The following is a 23,854-nucleotide window of genomic DNA, read 5'->3' as shown; positions in this document are numbered from 1 at the left end:
CCCTCTGCTAGTTCAGCTTTGGTGGCTATCAAATGATTATTTTCTTTTCACAAATAGTCCTCACTGAAACTGTATTTAACCAAAGGCCAAATGAGTAGCAGGAATACTCACCCCAGCTGAAGTGGAATGACCTTTGGGTCTTGGTTTAATCACTACTGCCATCGCCTTGCTTTTTCTCTTAGAAGAGTCAGCCAACCATTGCCTTTAAGCAGGACAGGAAGCAGAGGGACTCTTCATTGAATTAGGCTCTTGCCACACTCTCTATTTCTATATTGAACTTTTTATCTCCTCTAATTGAATCACTAAGAAGCAACTACACAGACACTCCTTCATCCCTCTTATCTTCCTGGTGACACTTTGTCAAATACTATAGTTCAGCATGAAAGTTTTCATTCCCTCCTACACCCTCCTCCCTAACCCCACAGTCTTCTCTTCTAGGTTGAATTTCCTTAGTCTTTTGGAGAAGAGACATTGACACTATTAGATAATATAGTTTAGGAAAAAAGCCCCAACATTATTCTGCTACTTGTACTATTATTTCAAAAAGCATCCTATTGCTTTGCTTGAGGCCAATGATTCTGCCCATCATCATGGTTAAGGTTATATTTTGGGTTTGATTCTCATACCAGTGGCATAATGTAAAAGATAAACAACTTCAAGCCTTGGCTCTGACACTTACTATGTGGCCTGGAGAAAAAGGCTGGGACAATAGAAACAGTGTTGGATTTGGAGTCAGAACCAGGCTTTGTAACCCTATACTGCTACTTGTGTGACCTTGGGCAAATTACTTCACTTGAGCCTCAGTTTCCTCATCTGTAAAATGTTTCTTCTATTTGAACCTTTCTTCTGTACTACTGATCTCACACTGTTGTTGTGAACTCTAAAACATTATGAGCTGTTATTATGAAACACTACTTAAAAAAAATTACCCATCAGCTAAAGTCCTACCCTCTTTATACCCTCATCATGGTATGGAGGTAAATCTGAGGTCTCAAGAAATGCTGTGTCAGCAGAGAAGAACCTAGAAGGTATAGCAATATGAAAAAGACTCCAGAATAATGACCTGGTGACTGTGTGTCTATCTTTGAAGAATTAAGCCTGTTTATATAACACTAGAGAGCTGTCTACCAGATAAAGATTTTTTCAAATTAATTAATTTATTTTGTTTTCAACATTTCACTTCCATAAGATTTTGAGTTCCAAATTTTCTCCCCATCTCGTCCCTCCCCACACCTTTCTCCTAATCTGCCCTCCCTTCTATCCCCTGCCCCTTCTCTTATCCCCTTCCCCTTCTATTTTCCTGTAGGGCAGGATAGATTTCTATACCCCATTGCCTGTATATCTTATTTCCCAGTTGCATGTGAAAACAATTTTTAACATTTGTTTTTACAACTTTGGGTTCCAAATTTTCTCCCTCCCTCCCTACCCACCCTCATTGAGAATGTAAGCAACTCGATATAGGTTATACATGTGTAGTCATGCAAAACACTTCCATAGTAGTCATGTTGTGAAAAGCTAACTATATTTCCCTTCATCCTATCCCACCCCCCCATCCTGTTTATTCTGTTCTCTCTTTTGACCCTGTCCCTCCTCAGAAGTGTTTGCTTCAATCTGCCCTCCCTTCTATCATCCCTCGCTCTCTTATCCCCTTCCCCCCATTTTCCTGTAGGGTAAGATAGATTTCCATACCCAACTGAGTGTATGTTATTCCCTCCTTAAGCCAAATCTCATTCCCTCTCACCTTCCCCCACTTCCCCTCCACTGTAAAAGCCTTTTCTTGTCTGTTTCATGTGAGATAATTTACCCCATTCTACCTCTCCCTTTCTCCTTCTCCCAGCATAATCCTCTCTCACCCCTTAATTTTATTCTCTAGTTATCATCCTTTCATCTTCAACTCACCCTGTGTCCTCTATCTACTTACCTACCTACCTACCTATCTATCTATCTATCTATCTATCTATCTATCTATCTATCTATCTATACGTAATTATTTCCCTCCAATTACCCTAATACTGATAAAGGTCTCATGTGTTACAAATATCATCTTTCCATACAGGAATGTAAACAGTTCAACCTTAATAAGTCCCTTATGATTTCTCTTTCCGGTTTACCTCTTCATGTTCCACTTGAGTCTTGTATTGGAAAGTCAAATTTTCTATTCAGCTCTGGTCTTTTCATCAAGAATGCTTGAAAGTCCTCTCTTTCACTGAATGTCCATTTTCCCCTGAAGGGGTATACTCAGTTTTGCTGGATAGGTGATTCTTGGCTGTAATCCTATCTCCTTTGCCCTCTGGAATATTATATTCCAAGCCCTCCGGTCCCTTAATGTAGAAGCTTGCTAAATCTTGTGTAATCCTGATTGTGTTTCCACAATACTTGAATTGTTTCTTTCTGGCTGCTTGTAATATTTTCTCCTTGACCTGGGAACTCTGGAATTTGTTTACAATATTCCTAGGAGCTTTCCTTTGGGGATTTCTTTCAGGAGGTGATTGGTGAATTCTTTCAATTTCTATTTTTCCCTCTGGTTCTAAAATATCAGGGTAGTTTTCCTTGATAATTTCTGGAAAGATGATGTCTGGGCTCTTTTTTTCTTCATGGCTTTCAGATAGTCCAACAATTTTAAAATTCTCTCTCCAGGTCAGTTGTTTTTCCAGTGAGATATTTCACATTGTCTTTTTTTTTTCATTCTTTTGGTTTTGTTTTACAATGTCTTGATTTGTCATAAAGTCACTAGCTTCCATTTGCTCCATTCTAATTTTTAAGGAAGTATTTTCTTCAGTGAGCTTTTGGACTTCCTTTTCCATTTGGTCAATTCTGCTTTTTAAGGCATTCTTCTCCTCATTGGCTTTTTGGACCTCTTTTGCCATTTGGGTTGGGCTATTTTTTAAGGTGTTATTTTCTTCAGTATTTTTTTGGGTCTCCTTTAGCAAGCTGTTGTTTTTCATGATTTTCTTGCATCACTCTCATTTCTCCTCCTAGTTTTTCCTGTACTTTTCTTACTTGCTTCTCAAATCATTTTTGAGCTCTTTCATGGTCTGGGACCAATTCATATTTTCTTAGAGGCTTTGGATGTAGGAGTTTTGACTTTGTTGTCTTTTTCGGGTTGTATGTTTTGATCTTCTTTGTCATCAAAGAAAGATTCTATGGTCTGACTTTTTTTTGCGTAGTTTGCTCATGTTCCCAGCCAATTACTTGAGTTTTAAACTCTTTGTTAAGGTAGGAGTCTGCTTCCAGTGTGGAGAATGTACTTTCCCAAGCTTTGGGGGTTTTGTGCAACTGTTTTCAGAGATACTTCTAGGGACCTGTAAATTTTCTTCCAAGGTGGTATGATCAAAGGTGAGGTGTTTACTCCTTTCCTGGCCTGTGCTCTGGTCTATGAGTGATCACAAGCATTCTTTTCTGCCTTGGAACTGTGAGGAGGATTCCCTCTCTACCACCACTACAAGCTCCACCAAGCCAGCACTCCTCCTTGCCCCAGGACTGCCACCCAGAACTGTGACCCAGATTCAAGCACAGGCAAAGCAAGAGAAATCTGCCTCAGTGCCAGCAAAGAGATCCCTGCAATCCCCCTTTGATCAGCCACTGAATTCCCCCACTGTCTGTGGGCCAAGAGCTCCAGAAGAAGCCACTGCCCCAGGGCTGTGCCGAGACTGGGGCTGGGACCGAGTTTCTTTCTCACCTTGGTCACAGACCTTTCCTACTGACCTTCTAAGTTGTCTTTGGCGTTTGTGGGTTGAAAAGTCTGGAAATTGCTAGAGCTGCTAGTGATTCAGTCCCCTGAGGCCTGCTCCAAGTTTGCTGAGGTCTGGTCTTTGCCTGCGTGCCCAAGCTGAGCTGTTTTCCTTTCCCAGCCTGGAACAATAGACCTTTCCAATCAACCAGGCTATCTTGGGCTGGAAATTTGTTTCACTCTGTCTTTTTGTGGGTTCTGCTGCTCTAGAATTTGTTCAGAGCCATTTTTTTTTACAAGTATTTGGAGGGGTTTGGGGGAGAGCTCAAGTAAGTCACTGTTTTTACCTAGGTAAGAATTTTTTAACCATTACTGCTCATGACAACTACCTATTAAAGTGCAGAGGGGTTGTGATCTGTGCCAGTGAGAAAGGACCAAAAATTAACAAAATTACAAACTTTTAAAATAGAAATATTATCATTATTTACCAGTTTATTCAACCTTGAAATTGAGGAGTGAGGTCACATGTCCTCATCCAGGTTAAGTTCCAATGTGTGCTGGATAGATATAGTTGATAGTACTATTTCTTGCTTTCTATTATGGGTGCAGTTCCTGGAAGAAGGACAGGTTTTTGTTCCTTTTTTGAAAAAGGATGTCAGTATACAACAATAGAACAGTATTTATTTGCAAATCCATAATTCAGTCTATCTTGGAATTACAATTGCCAAAATGCCTCCCATGGAAAACTTGTATGAACTGATGTAGACTGAAGTAAGCAGAACCAGGAAAAAAATATACACAGTAAGTATGATCACGTAAACAATGCTAAATGTACAATAATGTAAACAATAAAGGGAAAAAGACATTAAAATGAAGGTGAATCCTGAGTAATTGCAATGACAAATCTTGGCTCCAAAGATGAGAAGAAGAAGGGCAAAGAGGAAAGGAGAGGAGCTATGGGTATGGAATATGACATACACTGTCAGACACCGTTTTTAAGTTGTGTTGCTTAACTGTTTTTCTTTGTTACAATGAGGGCTTCACTGGGTCATGTTAGGATGGATACTTGAAAATGATTGTGACAAAACAACAGAAGGCATCAATAAAACATTTTAAAGCTTCCCATGGAGATATTTACAAAACTATGATAAACATTAGCTTTACATATGACAAGAATCCAAAAGTTTCCTGACTTTTTAGTCCTGAAAGGCTTTAAAAATCTCTTCTTTGTATGGAATAAACTTGTGCAACTTATTAAGGGATAGGCAAATCACTTCTTAGTTTTACCTTTTTGTGTGACTTGAGGGGCAAAACTATTCACCTATTGAAATTGATCATTTATAAAGGAAGGCAAGGGAAGGGGAAAGAAATGGACAGAAGCAGTCATAAAGTAATATTTGTAATGGCTTCTGATATGCAACATTTGAAAACGGTAGGTATTGAAATCCCTTAAACAAACCCATTTAACTGACTTTCTTGGCAAGGTTATTCCTCCTGGGAATGTTACTACATGGGGCAAGTTTTCATTTACTTACTTGCTAATTCATAAGTATTCTTGCTCTAGAGCAGAGACATTTTTCACTAAAAGAAAATATGATAGTTAATACCTATGAAAACCTGACAGCCTGCTTTATTATCATCTGTTAAGACTCAGTAAGACATGGATTATCTGTTAGTACCATTGCACTTATTCTAGCAATTTAAAATTAAAATTATTTGGCATCAAGATAGAAGAAACATTTCCTTAGATTAGGAGATGAGAGAGCACAATGACACTTGAAGGAGATTGAGAACCATCTCCTGTCTGAATTTAAGAATGCACCAGTATGAAAAAATCCAAATGAACTACTGGTAGTTATACAGAAACAAATCAAACTAAGGCAGTTGTTGAGTAAATCAATGAGTATACAATCTTTTCTTTTTGAAAAAAAAACTGTCAATAAATCCTTTGGTCTGTTTATTTACAGTTTTATAGTTCATTCATTAAAATATTTGGTTTTGTGGTTTTTTTAAATAGGAAAAAGAGAGTTCTCATATAATATACACATCGTTGTTTCCATTCATCTAATATATTCCTCCTCGGAAATGTCTAACGTATCTTCATCTGTACTTTCTTCTGCTTCTGGCAAGTTGCCCCAAAGTAGAAGATTTACACCTGAAAATATAATGTCATCAAATTACTTAAGTCTGGATACTTTTCACAGGTTTTAGAGCTAGAATAGACCTTACTGGTCATCTAGTTCAACCCCATCTTATTTTGCAAATTGGGAATCTGAAGCCCACAAAGGCAAAATGATTTCCCTGAAGTTATGTCAATAGAAATTAGTGGAACCAGGAATTGAACCCAGGTTTTCTGCCTCCAATTCCAGGACTCCTTCCATTAAACCACACAGATTCATTGGTCCTGATACTAATGGCATTAAAAAAAATTTTTTTAAATTGTAGGTGCTACTCAATATAATTATCCCAGATTTAATTTTTCAAAAGTGAATTTTACACTAAACTACAGAATGATAGCTACTAAAAATTTAGGAATTGTATTTAAGTTAGGAACTACATTCTAAAATCCCAGTCATGGAAGGGATATTAAGGAGTCCATTTAGCTTAATACTAGGGCTCCAAGCTTAATAGTCTGACTATTTTCTAATTTATTTCCTTTGATTTTCAAGGCTGGATATCTCACAGGATCCATTTTCTCCTCTTTTGGTTAAGTACTTCATTTTGATTAAGTATCAGGACTGGCACATTACTGACATTGGCTGGTTGGTTGGTTGAGTGTATGGAACAGGACTGCAATGTGTGCCCTCAAATAAAATGGAAATATCTGGAAACTTTTTTCTCATAGGCATAAAAGGCTCTGGTGTCAGTCATAATATGATACACTCTCAGAAACTGGCAGGTTATATTCTAAGCCAAAGTGAGTACAATTTTTAGTAATTGTCATAGGATCAGACCTTAGCAATAGAAAGGCAGAAAAAACAGTGGCCACCTTTAAAACTGGTTTGAATCTCAGATACACACACATATACACACATTAAAAAATAGCACAATTGGTAAAGAAAAAGAGTTATTCTGGATACAATGGGCACTTTAGATGCCATATATAACTTGAAAGCACTAAATTGGGAAAAAACGTATACTCAATTTTGACCTCTAGAGAAGCTAATGGAGATCAACAGGAGAATATACTACACCAGTGGTCAAAATGACTACTAAGCACAATAATGACTGGAAAGTTCACAGAACTTCAGAGATGGAAGGGCTCCCAGGTCATCTAGTTCAAGGACCCCTTGAAAAAGGATCCCCTCTCCAACATATCTGATTTAGAAACCCAAAGTAAGGGGGAACCCACTATCCACTGAGGTGACCCAGTGTACTTTTGGATAGTTCTAACTATTTGGAATGTTTTCTTTATGATAAACCAAAATTTTCCTCCTTTGCAGTTTCTACCCATTGTTCCTAGGACCTATGGGCAAGCAGAGCTCATCTAATTCTTTTTCAATCTGACAGCCCTTCTTCATATACTTGAAGACAGTTACTGTGTCCCCTGCTAAGCCTCGTCTTCTTCAGGATAAACATTCCCAGGTTCTTCAACTGATCCTCATATGGTATGAACTCAAGGCCCTTTGCTAGCTGTGGAGACAATGCTAGATTTGGAGTCAGAGGCACTGGGCTGAAATCATAGCTCTGCCTTTCACTATCTGAGTGACCTTGGATAAGTCACTCAACCTTTCTGGGCCTCAGTTCCCTAATCTGAATGATACTGTGGACTCATGGGTGGGTTGATCTAGGGGACCTCTAAACCCTATGACCCTGGTTGCCTTTCTTTGAACTTTCTTTAACTTATCCCTGCACTTTTTAAGATTTGGTGCCCACATTAGATCAAATGTAGTAAGATAAAATTTAGCAGAAATCAATATAAAATTCTACATTTGGGTTAAAAAAAATCAGGTACACAATCAGAGGATGGGGGAAGTGATGTTAAACAATTGCTCTGGGGAAGACCTGTGGGTTTTTGTGGCTAGCAATATTTGATACTATAGATGTAGTCTGCCCAGATTAGAGTATAGTAGCACTATCACCCATTCTCACCCATTCCTGGATGTTGAGTCTCTCTTGGTTACTTTAACTTTCTTATCTGCTATGTCAATCACAATGTTGGCTCTTACTACTGAGCTTGTGATCATTTAAAACCCTCAGATCTTTTTCAGACCAGCTGCTTGTCTAGCCACACTTTGTCTTATTTAAAGTTGATTGGTTTAACCCAAATATAAGATTTGACACTTATCCCTATTAAATTTCATCTTATTACACTGGGCCAAATGTTCTGGTCTGTCAGATTTTTTTTGAATACTGATTCTGTCATTCAATTTGTTAGTTATCCTGCCTAGCTTTACATCATCTGCAATTCAATAAGCATGACATCTATGCCTTTACCCAAATCATTAGTAAAAGGTTTAAACAGACATTGAACTATTAACGACTACTCTTTATTTCTAGTCATTCAAACAGAATTTCTGTCTAGTCTACATCTCTCTATCTTTTCCACAAGAATAACATGAGACAATAAAATGCTTTGATAAAATTTAAGTAAACTGTACCTACAATATTTCCCTGAGCCACCAGTTTAATAACCCTGACCAAAAAAGAGGAAGATTAGTTGAGTATGACCTAGAGTTTAGAAATGCCACCAACAAAGTATACTTGGGCTTCACAAAGTCCTCTGACAAAGTCTTTTATGAGATCCTTAGAAGATGGAGAAATATGAGTTAATTGAGAGTATATAGTAGTTAGGCAGATTTGGAAATGGTTGAATGAACTAAAGAGTAGTGATAAATGTATCAATGTCAACCTACAGGGAGGTTTCTAGTGGAGTGCCCTTGTGATCTCTCTATGGACCTTCTATGTGTTTATCAGTGTCTTAACTGAATGGATTGACGGCAAGCTCATCAAATCTGCAGACAACATGAAGCTAAAAGGGAGCGTTAACATACTGGATGCCAGAATCAGGATCAAAAATGGCTTAAGTTGAATAAGGTGAAATTTAATAGGTGTATGAAATCCTATACTTGGGTTAAAGAAAATCAACCAGACAACTAGAGGATGGAAGAAAGCGTGGCTAAAACAGCAGCTTCGATGAAAAAGACCTGCGTCTAGTGGATAGCAAGCTCAATTTGAACAAGGTGACATGGCAGCCAAAAGTTAGTGACTACGGGCTATATTAATAGAGACATAATAATATTTATATGGTGATTTTAAGTTTGCAAAGCGCTTTACATTTACAGATGAGGAAACTAAGGCTGAGAGAGTTTAAGTAGCTTGCCTGGGGTCCCAAAACTAGGAAGTGTCAGAAGCAGAATTTGAACTCAGGAATGCTAACTCCTGATGCCAAGTCCAGTGTGGCCTAGTCCAGAACAAGGAAAATGATAGCCCCTTTCCTGGTCAGACCACATGTGGAGTATTGTGTTCATTTCTGGGAACAATTTCAAGAAAGATATTGATAAATTAGAGTTCATTTGGAGGAAGGTAATCAAGCTTTTGAAAGGACTAGAAACCATACCATTCAAGTATTAAAGGTAAGAAGACTTTGGGGGAAGATAACAGCTATCTTGGAGTATTAAAAGGGATGTGGAAGAGGCGTCTATCTGGCTTCACAGAGCAGAGCTAGGAGAAATGTGTGGAAATCGCAGGCAGATAGATTCCTAATAATTAGAGTTTTCAAAAGTGGAATGTGCTATCTTGGGAGACAGTAGCCATCCTAGAGTTTTCTGAGTAGAGGGTGGATGACCACTTGTCAGGGATGGGTTAGACTAGATGACCTTTGAGGTCTCTTCAAACTCTGAGACACCATGATACGACTAATTCCATTTTGGACATATTGAGCTTGGAGTACTGGATACCCAACTGAAGATATCTAATTGTGAGTCAAAAATCTGAGTCTGGTGCTCAGGTGGGAGGTGGGGGCAGGGTGAGGGTAGAGATCTCAATCAGGGAGTCATACACATAGAAGAAATAGATGAAGGCATAGTAATAACATAGAGAGAAGTAATCATATATAGAGAAGAGAATTTTGGGGAACTTCTACATTTAGATATCAGGATGAAGAAGAGGTAAGAGTAGCAGTCATCAGTAATTTAATAAGGACTGCAAGGGTTCAGTTTTCATAGAAACCTAAGGAAGAGAATAGCAAAGGAGGGTCACATGCTATTGGGTAGCTGCAAAAGGAGTAAGAAGGTGCTATTGCATTGTCAATTATAAGGTTGTTACGACCTTTGAGAGTAGTTTCACTAGGATGTAGAAGACAGGCTGGTGCAATGGAAAGAACACTAGGTTTAGAGGTACAGGGCCTCAACCTGAATTCCTGCTCTGCCACTTACTACCTGTGGGCCTCACTCCATTTCCTCAATTGCAAAATAAGAGAGTTGGCCTAGATGACCTATAAATGTTCCTTCCCAGCTCTAAATCTATGAAACTATTACAGAAGCTTGCCAGGGGGTTTAGAGTAAGGAAGTAAATGGATACTCTCTATACCCTTCTTCCTTGAGAGTGACTGAAAGGACATAGAGATGATATAAAAGCTCAAGGGATTAGCAAGGTCTTAGGCCTAATATTTCCTTTTTGGTCAAGGAAGAGTCGATCCCGTTCGAAGTAGCCAACAGAAAAGAAAAGATTGAAGATGCCATGGGTGGTGAGAAAGAGATGGGAAGAAAGAATGAGAAACAAAACAAGTTTGAGAATGAGCTGGGAGGATACGAATGAAGTGGTAGGTGGAGAGTTTGGCCTTTCTAAGGAAAACCAACATCTCTTCTAAGAGAGGAGGGCAAGAAGACAGAAAGGTGAAGATACAGAAACATTGGAGCACATCTAGAGGGGTTGAAGAAGTCCAGTTCTGTTTGTCTCAATTTGCCCAGTGAGTAGGAGGCAGCACTCATCTGAGAGTAAGGGGGTGGGACTAAATTTGGTTGTTTAGAAAGAGTGAAAGCATTCACCATACAGAGTGTGATCATGAGATGCCTAAAGACTGTAGGGCAACAGTGAGGACTGACTCAGGCTTAAAGAGCATAAATTTGTAGAGGACCTACTAAGTTAGGAAAAATTTCCCCACTTTGGCAATTGTGAGATTTTAGGACAGGTTATCTAGGAAGACTTTGGAAGCTTTTCTGGGAACCCTCTGTAATAATGGAAACAACAGTCTTTCTGGGAGGGGTTATTGCCTGAAGTCAGGTTTGGGTTTAGAAGAGACATCATTTTGAAGTCTGGGATTTTCTGAAGTTTCATGGATAGTCCTTTGATCCTGCTGCCCAGGAGATTTGCAAGGATAGTTACCATGCCATCAGAAGCAAGTTTCTAGAAAAAAAAATCGCTTCAGTTACAATATCAGTGCTATGAAGAATTCTTGGAGTCAACACTCAGGGACATGAAGTAGTTTAGCACAATTGTTTCAAAGGAGGAAAAATAAACTAAGAGATTGGATCTGACAAAAGCCGCACCTTCCTTTCTCTGTTAAGAAGGGAGGAAGGAAATCCTGTGATACATCTGTTTCTCATGGATTAGATTCTATGTGAATGGAAGAATGCAGTGCTTTTATCTTTGAAAAATTAACCAATATTAAAGTAAATAATAAAAAAAAACCCCTGTGTTTTGAATACAGGAAAAATGATATCAAAGCAAAAACTTCCCTTAATATGCCCCATGTGCCCCATGATTAGCACAAATATACATCTGGGGGCTTAAATTAGGAGCTTAAATCTCACATGAGGGAATTCAGATTGGCACTTAAGTGCAAACAGCCTGTTTTAACGACTAGATTCTTAAATTAGGACCTTGAATGATAGCTTATGGGAACCAAGCTTAGGTCCCAGATGATGACTGAATCTCAGTCTATAGAAAAGGTGTGTGGGGAGGGCTCAGAGACACACATTTTGGACACTGAAATAATTTTTACCATTTTTTATGCCTAAGGTTTTCTTTCTCCTAAAAAACTCCACCAAACTTCCTAAATATATATTCAAAAAAATCAAGTAAAATTTTGGTGTTAGTATTGACTCAGACCATCAAGTTTTCTTCAGAGCCAAAATAGCATTAGACAATTAGAACATGTATTTACATGAATGGCTCCAAGCAATATAAAATGTATCATGTAAATATCCAGAAAGCATTGGCAGTGCAATTTCTTATCAAAGTAATTAGTAAAGGTAACAATTTTTTTAGAGTCAAATATTTACATTCTCTTCACTAAAGTATCAGAAGAAATGACTACAATCCTTTTAATATGGGCAAATCACATCAAAACTATTTTTAAATCTGAGATAACATTAAAAAACAAAAAACTCACAGGAAATCAAATGGCTTTTAAATCTAATGGTCTTTTAAAAACTCTCTGGAGTAAGAATGTGTGTAGAAGAACAGGACAGAACAGTTAAAATATTAATCAATTGAAAAAAAGAATCTAGGCAACTTTGGACCATTAGACAACAAAACACAAAAATGATAATGGACTTTTGCCAATATTCTCCATAAGTGAATGTTTGAGAAAAAAGGATTTAAATTTCAGTAGAGATCTCAGGGTTTCATTTAACATAAGCAGGAAAACTGATATCTCAAAGTCCAGTAATCTAGGTTAGGGGGAGCTTCCTGAGAGAGGTTATTGTTAAAAATAGATTAATTGTTATATTCGTGGTTTGCTCAATCTGCAATAAATGTTTTCCTTTATAGTAATTCAGGAACAAATGTTAGCTAGTAATTTTAAGTATTTTCATCTAGCTTTATTCTAATCCTGCTAAGATACCCTAAAATCCTATAGCTGACAATGGCAATTTTAATTATTTTTGTGTTTTATAGATAAGGTAGAAAAATCTGTCAGCAACGTTTCTTACCAGTGGAGTCTAACCGGTTGATACCAAAAACTGCCTGACTATGAAACATCCAGAAATGCCCGTTGTTGCAAGAAAGAAGGCAGGGTTTGCATGGAACGATCACATGGTAACCTACAATGTTCCCACTAAAACAGAAAACAAGAATCATCACCTTTTGAGTAATATTCATTCATTCAATAAGTATTTATTAAGTGCTTACAAAGAGCCTAAAACTGTGCTAAGTGCAGCAAATAAAAAGACAACAATGAAACAGTCCTTGACCTTAAGCAGTTTACATTCCATTGGACCTTCAATCAAAGATACTTGAAGGGAATATTGTAGGGAGAGTCTTAATTAGGTGGTGGACTAGATGGCTTCTAAGTTCCATTCCCACTCTGAAATTTTGAGATTCTGTTGATGATTGTGCTTTAGGCCTAAAAGGCCCTCAGGAGTTTAATCCAATCCTCTAATTTTACAAATGAGGTAACTGAGGACATGGAAGATCTAGGACTACAGTTTAGCTATCTTTCTACAACTCCAAGGGATACAAAGAAGGGAGGTGTCTGTCTGGTAGAGATGTGACGCTGGAGGGGCTATATTATGGGTATATCTACACTAGTAAAGCTAAGGAATGAATTCAATCAATGTAAACTGATTATTAGTATAATTTAGGCCTCAATTCCTTACCCTTTCTTGTCTCCTACCCCTCAATAACACAAGTTTTGGGGTATAAGTTCAGAGAACCTCGGATTTAGAGGTGGAAAGGTCATTAAAGGTCATTTAGCCCACCCCTTTTAATACAGAAGAAAGCTGAGGCCCAGCACTGTAAGGTATCTCTCCCAAAGTCACACAAGGTAGGAAACAGCAGAATCAGCATTTGAATAGAATCCCTATGGTTCCTAGTTGAATATTCTTTCTTTTTTTCCCCTTCTCTAAACAGTTTCTAGATTTTTTAATTTGTGATTACTAAATATTAAGCAGTAATTTAATAATATCCTTATTTCAAATACATGGCTTCCCAAATAATGCAATAAAATGAAAGCTCTCTCTAACATATTCAATCATATAATGCTCTTCAATCATATATATCTTTTAATGAATTTATTTAATACATACTGTGGGGAAAATGGTTTGTCAATCTATCAATGTACCTTAATTCTGAGTGTAAGCAAGGACAGAGACAAGAAAACAGAATATATTCTGAGACAGCATCTAACTCAAAAAGAACTTCTAGAAAAGTGTAGTTGAACTATAATTTGAGAATAACTGAAAATACATATAAAAAATTAAGCTAGATAAACTAGTATTCTTTCCATTAAGTCACATTGTTCTAATGATTGTCATAACTTTACATAATCATAGTGATAGGTACCATGTGTAACAAATTTGCAGATGACATAAAATTGGGAGTCACAGCTAAATATTGTTGATAATGAAATCAGGAAAAGCAGTATGGTACACTAGGCAGAATGCTGTTATTGGAGTCAAGAAGATGGGTTCAAATTCTGCATCTAATATTTATTGGCTGTATGATGATGGGCAAGTCCCTTATGCCCTCTGAGCCTTAGTTTCCTCAAATTTAAAATGAGGACAATAATATCTCATAGCATTGTTTTGAGGTACAAATAGGATAAAATAGTAAAGTGCTTTGCATATTTGCAAATGTAAGTTATTATTCCTAATATGACTGACTGGAATGGTAGGCTAAAGACAACAAGATAAAATTTAATAGTGATAAGTATAAAGTTGTACCCTTCAGTTGAAAAAGATGTACTATATGAATAATTGGACAAGGTTGTGGGGGAGGGGGGTTGGTAGGGGAAATGGGAGAGCATAGTTAGAAAGCACTTTGTGTGAAAAAGATATAGGGGTTTTGCTAGACCAGATTATTCAGTTCAACAATTTAACTCAACCAACATTAAGTACCTACTATGTATGAGGTACAGTGCTAAATGATAGACGGGAAGAATGGTGCTAGGTGATGTGGAAAGAAAGATAAAAACAAAAAGTCCCTAGCCTCAAGGAGTTAACATTCATGAGGCATGGGGGAGGGAAGGAAGGGAAATTAAAAGATCAATATGAATCATCAGTGTGATGTGGCAGCCAAAAAAAGAAAACACGATCTTAGGCTGCATCAACAGATGTACAATGTACAATTTATAGAAACTCAAGTGAAACATATACCTAGAGTACCGTGTACAATGCTGGGTGCAATATTTTAGGAAGGACATTGACAAACTGGAATTAAAGAGGGTGACCAGGATGGTAGAAGAACTCAAAACCATGCCATAAAAGGAAATTTCAGAGAACGACATGTTGGTTCAATTTAAGGAAAAATTTCCTAATAATTAGAGCTACCCCCAAAAGTAATGGGCTGCCCCTGGAGGCTTCTGGTACCCCTTGTGGGCTAAGGGCAAAAGGAACTGGCAATAATTATCCCAGAGAAGAGAGCTTGGCAGGAACAAATAGCCGTTCATCGTATATTAAGTGTATAGCTAAATACATATATATGGGCTAAATGACCTCAAACGACTTTTCCACCTCTAAATCTGTGGTTCTCTGAATTCACACCCCAAAACTTGTGTAGGGGTAGAAGGCAAGAAAAGGTAAGGAACTAAGGCCTAAATTATGTAGATAATGATTGAATTCATTCCTTAGCGATATACAACTTCAAATATACTAAGAGTTGTCATGTGGGAGAGATTTGACTTACTTTAGAGGGCAAAAAGTTACAGGGAAACATTTTGAATTGACATAAATAAAAACTTCCTATGCATTAGAACTTTCCTCAAACGCAATGGACAGCTGGGGTGGGGTTGGACCAAGGGATTTTGGGAGTTCAAACATCACAACTGTTTTTCAAGTAGAAGAGTGACTGGGATGTTGCAGCTGAAATTCCTAGACTAGGTGACCTCTGCTTCCCTCTAAATTCTAAGATTCTAAGGAAAATAGCAGCAACTACTTTATATTATTACATTCCCAAACTTCTTGGCTAATATCTTATAATCTATTAAGAAAGCAGGCTAACTTTGTCTAATTTATTATTTATACTTGAAACAATATTTCTTTGCTACAACAACTAACCCATTTCCATTTCTATTTTATAGACACTCCACTAAAATCCTACTTGATGCTTCAGCATGATGCATCTGGGTTGTAGGGACTTTGGGTTCTTAAACTTTATCCCAAGTAGAATGCAAACTCTGGAAGGTCTCACCAGGTTGGAAAGGCTTTGAGTTTGGAACCAAAGATTGTCATCTAAGGAGTGGGACAAATGTACAGAAACTCATTAGCAGAAGATTGCTCACAAAATGATCATTATCATCATTATTATTTTTTGGCCATTCATGGAAACCGTCCATTATAATGGTTTGGAGCTTCAGCAGTGGAAGAGACACCCACACCAATGAAATGACAGATCCTTGGAAGTACTGAAGACTCACTTAAGATTCTACCTCCTTCAAAAGTATCCCAACCAGATAGACTTGAGTAACAAAAAAATTCACTCTGTCTTTTTTTATAGTTCTTAGAACATAACTCTTTAGATACCCAGCAGTAAAGAGGTAGTATGGTATAGTGTAACGAACAACGGAGTTGGTGTCAAGGTCTAGGTTCAAGTATTGATTCTGCTTTGAATTGGCTATGAGACTTTTGGTAAGTGACTATGCTACACAACCTGTCTGAGGCTCCATTTCCTCATTTATAAAACAAGGATAACCATACCTGTACTGTGTAGTTCACAAGTCTGTTGAGAGGATCAGCTGAGTTGATGTATATTCAAGGGCTATGCAAAAATTAATATCATATACCAGCTGTGCCTCTCACTTCAGTGGTTAGTTTTCAGAAGGCAGAGCAGTGATTTCAGTTTGTTCTGTAAGACACCAAGATACTCTGGATACTACTACTACTACATACTGAACAAATATCATTAGCCCTTTAGGTTCAAGATTTCTTTACCTTGAGGCTCTAGTGTGATTTTGGGTTCTTGTACGTTCTAGTTCTCTGTTGCCACCCAAGAACTGATCCACCAGATGGAGAAGTAGGAGGACAACATGTGTCCCTGCAAACTAAGTACAAGCTGGCTACTCTAGTTTTAGACTTTGCTGTTTTTGAAAATGTTCAAAAGTAAGGCAAATCTACAATGAATGGTGGCATTTGCAAGAATTTTCACCCTTCTCAGTGTTAGTCAGCTGATGATAGAAGCTCTGAATTTTTCACAAATCATTCTATTATCTGGTCATATGTTAAACTCAGCGAACAGGTGGAATTATTTCAGTTACTACTTCTCATAGGATCTTATAGTTAGTGCTGGCAGGGACTTTAAAAGCCATAGAGTCAAACCTCCTTATTTTACAGGTGACAAAACTAAGATAGACAGAGGTTAAGTGAACTATCCAGGGCTACACAGTCAATAAATGTCTGGGAGGCAGGATCTGAAGACAAGTATCTCTGACTCCAAGTCTAGTGCCCTGGGAACTTCACTATGCCGTCTGTCTTTTCATGTCTTTCTACCATACTTCATCCTGAACTGATGATAATTTAAATTATAATTTAATAAATTTTCATATAATTATTTTTTCTGAGTGGCTTTTCAATGCGCCCTTCACAGGGAACAGGAATCCATAGTTCAACCCTCAGATGGCAACCAGTGCTAAGTGTAACCCATTGAATTTCACTCTAATTCAACTTCAACACTTGTCCTCCCAATCCACAGGTAAAGAAAAACAGTGCCATAAATTACCATCTTAAACAGGCAATGTCCTTCAGTTTGCATTGGCAGATTTCAGTAAAATAACAGGTTCCAATGAAGTCCACAGCACTAGAAGGGAAAACATGTAAGGATAGTTAGTTGTTCTTTTGATCAGTGAGGCAGCTCTGATTGGGTAGAGTCAAAGGCTTGGAAGAGACCTTAAAGAGTTGGCCTACAGGCAGAACTACATTGTATTTTATGATGGCCATTTAATATCTGCCAACTTGTCGTGAACTTCTAATAAATCTTTCATTTTTCTCTTTCTAGTGTTCATTGATCTACATATATTTCAACACATTATTACACTCCCATCTCTCACAAGCTAACAAGAACAGCAATCAGGATGAAGGTCCCTGATTCTGTTCTAGACCCTCTGGTACTAACTTGTAAGATCACCAGCAAGCCATTTGCCTTTTTGAACCTCCGCTTCCCTGACTCTAATGTGAACCAAGAGATGATGTGCTAAAGTGGACAGAGCACTGGACCCAGGAGTCAGAAGTCTGGCTCTGCCATGGACTAGCCTGTGACTCTAGAGAAGCTGAGTAACTTCACTGAGTCTCAGACTCCTCTTCTGCAGAGTGGGGATAATAATACTGATATTACCTACCTCACAGCAGGAGTATAAGAAAAATATTCTTTCTACTATGCTACATAAATTTGAGCATCATCACCATATACTTAATATCATAATGATTTACTCTTATAATAACATACTTATTACTATGGTTACTGTACAGATACATGGACTGATATTGCAAAAGTTTTTATGTATGTGCTCCTAAAAAGAAAAGCATTAGATAATAAAACACAAAATTTAATTACAGAAGTAATCCAACACAATCCTTGCCAGCAAGCAGGACCGGACTTAAACCAACAGACAGATCAGAATCTGTCCTATTTTTGAAGTATAGATAAAAAGATTCCACAACCCCATTTGGTTACCTTTTACAGTGTTTGCCAAGTATCATGAAATTATTATTTATAGTAAATCTTAGTGGTTCTTTCCATTTTAATCTATTTCCTTTGGTTCTGTTGTAAATAGGAATAAAGAATAGCTGTTTGCCATCCCTTGGGCCAATCATACTCTCAATAATATTCCTTCATTTTCATGTTCAATAAAGATGAAAGTTTAGAAAATAATGAAGTGCATCACATAGGACTTGTCCACTAAATCACTGAATACTAGATGCAATGGAATAGTAGGGCAGAGTGCCAGAATTTAGACTTAAAGGCTGTGTGGTCACACAGATGTAATTGAGTTGGTGTCTTGAATCATAGTTGACCACTATGGCTAAACCACAGACCATGTCCAGACATTCAACCCACTCAGTTTTGCTCCAACAGGATCATCAGATACTAAATCTAAGGTTGGGAGTGGCTGGCACTCCAAAATGATAACCTCATTGTTGTTTTCCAGAGGGCCAGTCTCAACCCTCCCCTTCTAGTTAAAGGGCTACCATTGAACTGAAATTTCCTTACCCCTAATCAGCTTGACTTACGTGGTTGGAGGAATGTCTGTAGAATAAAGGTCTATCTCAGTGTCTGCCAGCAAGACAGCCTTCATCCCCCTAGAGCTGAGCACTTGCTTACAGAATTTGCAGCACAGGATAGATACACACCGGTTCTTGAAGCTATAATTGCTGGTAGACATGACGACTCAGAGAGGATTAGGAGAGAGGGTTTTGAAAAAGGAAGCAGGGCCTCTGCCCTGTTCAGTCCAGGAACCCCAAACTGGAAGATTGGAAGTAAAGCCTTAGCAAGAAATTAGACCTTTCGTCCAGACTGAGGGAAAGGTACACGTAGTTCTTTTCTCTGTGGTAGGAGCCAGGGAAACAGTAAACTTTCTTTCCCCCTTAACTGCTCAGAGAGTAGAGTGTGGGGGGAGATGAGCTGCTGAATTGTCAGTACCTTTTTTTTTTCTTAGCTGTTTTCCCCCTTTCTCCTTTCTTTAATGGAAACTTTCCTTTTTAACTTTTGTCTCAATAATTATTTTTTCTCAGATTTCTCTTCTACTCTATCCTTTATCTCTAAAACTTTCTCCTTTCAGGCTTCCTCATCTCCTGTTTTCTTAAAGCCTTCACTTCCCCCAGGGCTCTCTGATCACTTTCTCCCTCGGAAACTTCTCCCCTAAACTTTGGTGGACTCCTCTTTTCAGCACTATTTATACTCCCAGCTCTCTTTCTCTGCAGAGTGACGGCCCCTTCCCAGTTTTCTCTGGGTATTCTCTCCTCTGCCCCCAAATCTAGTTCTCCCCCTCAGAGTCTGGAGCTTTGTCTTTCTAGATGAATTTTTCAACACAATCACTCTCAAGTGCTACCTCAGGGAGCTCACACTCTTCCTGTTGGACCTCCCGGCAGGAACTCCCTCTCTCTTCAGAATATACCTTTCAATACTCTCTCTTTCCCTCTGTAGGCCTCCGCTAATCGTCTCTCTCCTTCCCTGGAAGGTACTGCTCTCTCCCTGTGGCAGAGTTAATACACTAGGGGGGCGATGTGCAAGATGGGTGCCCGTCTCGGAGTTCGCTGTCGCCCTCAACAGGATACCCTGATTCGATCTTTTCCTCTCTCTCCCCACGTCCCTCTCTCTTTCTCTCTGGATGTTCGCCCTCAACTCCCTCTCCCTCCTTATATTCCTCCTCTCAGCTCTCTCTGTGTCCCTCTGAATGGCTCCCCTCAGCTCTCTCTTTCTCCTTATAGACCTCTCAGCTCTTTCTGTGTCCCTCAGGATGGACCACCTCAGCTCTCTCTCTCTCCCTATACTCCTCCCTTCAGCTATTTGTGCTTCTCTCTGAATGATCGCCCTCAGCTCCCTCTCTCTCTGCGTCAGTCTCCTCTCAGACCTCTCCCTGTCTTCCTGGATAATCTCCCTCAAGTCAGTCTCGCTGGATTGCCGACTTTCGATCTGTTCTCTCTGGGAGCTTCCCCTGGGTTCTCTCTCCCGACCCCTCCTTAATTGCCTGCTATCATCTCGCTCCCTCTCTTCCTGGACGGCGCTTCTCAGCACCCTCTCCCTGGTCCTGGGAAACCTCTCCTGGTCTCTCTCTCGTTCTTCGTAGAGGAAGCCCCTGAAATCCCTCTCTCTGACGGGGGGCCTCTCGTCGAGGCGCTCCCTCTCTTCCTGGGCGAACCTGACCACTCTCGACCTGTCTGAGGGCCTCTCGTCGGTTCTCACCCAGTCTTCCTGGACTAAGCAGCTCAGTTCCCTGTCTCTTCTTGGGTATCTCGGCTCTACCCTCTCCCTCGCTATCTGGGCTTCCTCCCTTGGGGTCCTCCGTCGTGTTGGGTACCAGGTCTCCCTCACTCCGGGGGCGTCCGCCCACAGTTCCCTGTTTCTTCTTGAATACTGCCACGGAGTTCTCTCTCGCTCCTCGATGGCACCCCTGAGCTCCCTCTCCCTCCAGTAATGCCTCCTCTCGAATCTCGACCTCTCCTCCTGGACAGCCGCCCTGATGGCCCTCTCTCGGCCTTGATACCACTGTTCTATCCTCTCTCTATCTTCCTGAATGATCCCCCTCAGCACTCTCTCTCTCTCCCTGGACAGCTGCCCCCCCCCAGCTCTCTCTCCCTCGAGGTGCCCTATCCTCAGCTCTGCCCTCTCTCCCTCGACGCCCCACTTCCCTCAGCTCGCTCTCTCCCCCTCGAACTGGACCGGTCAGGCGCGCACGCGCCGGGGCGCGCCCTGGAAAAGGCGGGGCGGGGCAGGGCTGGGCAGGTCAGTTCGGCTCGGTCCTCGCGGGGCTCCTGTCACCGGACACGCCGTTTTCACTCTCCTCCTTTGGCTTTCCTGACCGGCTGTCAGTTTGAATTACCAACGTCGCGCTCCTATTGGGGGGAATCCGGGACACGCCTTCTTCCCCCATTGGAAGATTCTGGACACGCCTACAGGTGAAAAACCTGAGTGGAGGAGAACCTTGCCTAGCCCGCCTTGGCAACGGTGTCTGTTAGATCCTGCTTGCCAGTTGGAAGAATTTGGCCACGCCTCCGATTCTGATTGGTGGGCTTCAAGGAGGTTGAGGCAAGTCCTCTCTTTTGCCCCAGTGAAAAGGAAAGAGTACGCCCTTCAAGCTTCCAATTGGAAGACGTTAGACATTCCCCTCAGACTCTTATTCTCTATTGGCGAAAATTCCCCGCAACGCCTCGCCCCCTTGACACTACCCAATTGGTTCTGTCTACCCTGTCGAGTTCGCGTGTGGTTGCTGAGCGTCTTGTTCCCACCTCCCTAGTTTTTTTTTTAACTTTAGTTGGAGGTCTGGAGGGGTGGGGCCCATTCCAAGACTCCGCCTTTGCATGATGGCCCACGCCCTTTGATTTCTCCAGCCCAACCTTCCTCCTGGGTAGGTGTGGAGGGGCGGGATCAGCCTTTTTTAATGGCTCCAGCGTCCGTCAGTCCATAGGCGGCGGGCAATGATTGGCAAGCCGGTGGGTTTGCTCTGCCTGATCAATTTGTTGAGCGGGCGGAGGCTCGCAGAGGGGGTGGGGGAGGGAAGCGAGCTGCAAAGTTGCGGGTGGATGGGCGGGAACTGAGAAGGGAAAGCGTTCACGGGGCCGGGGGACCCAGCCGCGCCGGAGCCAGGTAAAGGCTCCTTCCTTCCCCCTTTTCTTCCTCCTGGTTTTCAGGAGGGAAACGGAGACTGGGGCGGGAAGGAGAGCGGCATCCGCTGCCCGCTTGGCTTCTCCGCCATCCCGTTGCTCGGCAGCCGGCGGTCCAGGCTCTGGGAGACCCTTCCCAAATCCCTTGTGCACAGCCCCTCGCCCTCTCCTGGTCTGCGTCCGCCTGCACTCCCGCGGCGCGGCTCCCAAAGCCCCTTCCGACATCCGCCGGCACCTGACAGCCCCCCCTAGCCAGTGGAGCAGCCCGTTCCCCTTCCCGGTAGGCAGCACTGATTAATTACCCACTGCCTCTCGAGCCCGGCAGGCGGCACCGTCTGTCCGTCCCTCTGCACTCAGTACACGCACGGAGCCAGGCGCCTCGTGCCTCGCTCTTCCCAGCGCACTCCCGGGAATTGCGCCCTGACTGCGGCTGCTTCCCTCCCTCGGTCCAGCCCTCTGACTGGCCCAGCCTTCCGGGATCGGGCAGTCCTTGCCCCAGGAGCGCGCCCCTCTCGGGAAATCAGCCTAGTGATTGCTCGCTCCCTCCCAACCCCAGCAGCCGCCTCCCCCCGGCCAAGTGGAGGAGCCCACCTCGTCCCCCTTTATCCATCCCCCACCCCCCTCTTCCTGCCTCCCGGAGTCACGCCGTCCCTCCTCCCTCCTTGCTTTCCCCCTCCCTTCCTCCCGCTGTCCTTTCCTTCGATCGCGGGAAGGGGGAGACACAGGCGGGCTCCTCTCGCGCAGAGCAGCGGAGAGGGCAGGCGGGAGGGAAGGAAGGAAGGAGAGGGGCGTCCGAGGGTCTGCCTGCCTGCACGCCCTGCAGCCCGCTATGCTCCCCGGCTCGCGTTGGAGTCGGCTCGCGTCTCCCCGAGCTTTCCTTCTGTCGGGAACCTTTAGGGGGTGAGAAGCCGGGCCTGGAAAATGCGCCCCCAGGGGAAAGAGGGCTCTGGGATCTGGAATTTGGCGGCGGGGATGTGGCTGAGAGTGCTGGTGGAGGAGGGGGCTCCCCTGCTCGCTAGGGGCCGTTACCCGCAGGCCTGGATGGGCTAGGCTGGGGGGCTGGCGGGGGGAAGGCAGGAAAGCAGGCTCCTGGGAAGTGGGGGGAAGAAGGGGAGGGAGGCGAAGGCTGAAGGCAGGGCTGCCCTCCCGCGCTTTGCTGGCTGTGTCCTGGCCGGACTCTGCAGCCCCGTTTCCTGCCTCGCCGGCCACATTTTTCCTCTAGATGTAGCCGGTGCAGAGTAGGGTCCTCCCCCCCTTTCCCTGCAGACTTCGCCCTCCCCGTGATATCCCCCCGCCTTTTACATTTGCTGCCAAGGGAAGCTCGTAACCAAAAACAAAACAGCTAGGAGGAGGAAGGGGAGGAAAAGTTGTGTGCTACTAGCTTGTCCCTGCTGGGAACTGCATCCGCAACCCCCCTCCCCCCGCCCTCGCCTTTTGATCGCCTTTTGATGTCTAGGGGAGATACTGGGGTTGGGGCGGGGTCCGATGGCCACCACATCTGTGAGGGGCCTTCGAGGTCCAGACCAGGAAAGCTTTGGCTGGGGCTGGGCACTGCTCAGGTTTGGCAAGATTTGGGGCGGGTGGGAGTGGGTGGCTGCAGCAGTTTGATGGGCTTAGGCTGAGCCTCTCTGCAGCCTTCCCCTGGCTCCGAGCGAGCAGATGCTTTGAAGTGATTTTGTCTCTTTAATTCAGAGGGAGCTTCCCCTTTCTCTTGACCTTGCTGCACCTCCCTCCACCACCCTCCTGCCCACCCTTCTGGGGTGGAGGTCAATGGGGCTTGGCCTCAGCTGTCCCTAGTTTGGGGAGACGTCGTCTCCCCCACCCTCAGCCTGCGTATTGGTATCTGCACTCCGGCTGATACCCCCTTCTCCATCTTCTCCCCCCCCCCTTTTTTCCTGCATTTACAGGCAAGTGAACCGAAGAAAACGACTTCCGATCCTGCATTGCTGCTGCTCCCATTTGGGATTTGATTTGCATCATCTCAGGAGCC

General features: G+C 42.1%; 1 protein-coding gene across 2 annotated transcripts; it reads right to left on the bottom strand.

Annotated features, from left to right (window-relative positions):
- Positions 1–4,163: 4,163 nt before the first annotated feature.
- On the bottom strand, positions 4,164–18,983 carry FAM72A (family with sequence similarity 72 member A). Of its 2 annotated transcripts, none has more exons than XM_027871076.1 (4): positions 18,895–18,983; positions 17,267–17,344; positions 12,547–12,671; positions 4,164–5,825 (listed from the first exon to the last, which is right to left on the bottom strand). In XM_027871076.1, the coding sequence occupies exons 1-4, from the start codon at positions 18,924–18,926 to the stop codon at positions 5,731–5,733; spliced, it is 330 nt and encodes a 109-aa protein (XP_027726877.1). In that variant the 5' UTR covers positions 18,927–18,983; the 3' UTR covers positions 4,164–5,730. The 2 variants fall into 2 exon arrangements, with proteins under 2 accessions (XP_027726877.1, XP_027726876.1); XM_027871075.1 differs by having other exon boundaries at positions 18,775–18,952.
- Between the last annotated feature and the right edge of the window lie 4,871 nt (positions 18,984–23,854).

Source organism: Vombatus ursinus, unplaced genomic scaffold (assembly GCF_900497805.2).
Source record: "Vombatus ursinus unplaced genomic scaffold, bare-nosed wombat genome assembly UNPS02014798.1, whole genome shotgun sequence".
In the NCBI taxonomy this organism is placed as follows: Eukaryota; Metazoa; Chordata; class Mammalia; order Diprotodontia; family Vombatidae; genus Vombatus; species Vombatus ursinus.
Note: the sequence above shows the minus strand (reverse complement) of the source record. Positions and strands in the feature narration are given on the sequence as shown.

Excerpts from the sequence above, each read along its gene's own strand:
- FAM72A (XM_027871075.1), bottom strand. The coding sequence starts at position 18,926 with ATGTCTACCAGCAATTATAGCTTCAAGAACCGGTGTGTATCTATCCTG. Across the intron at positions 17,345-18,774 it reads ACAGACATTCCTCCAACCAC|TGCTGTGGACTTCATTGGAA; the intron begins GTAAGTCAAGCT and ends TTTCCCTTCTAG. Across the intron at positions 5,826-12,546 it reads CAACCGGTTAGACTCCACTG|GTGTAAATCTTCTACTTTGG; the intron begins GTAAGAAACGTT and ends TTATATTTTCAG.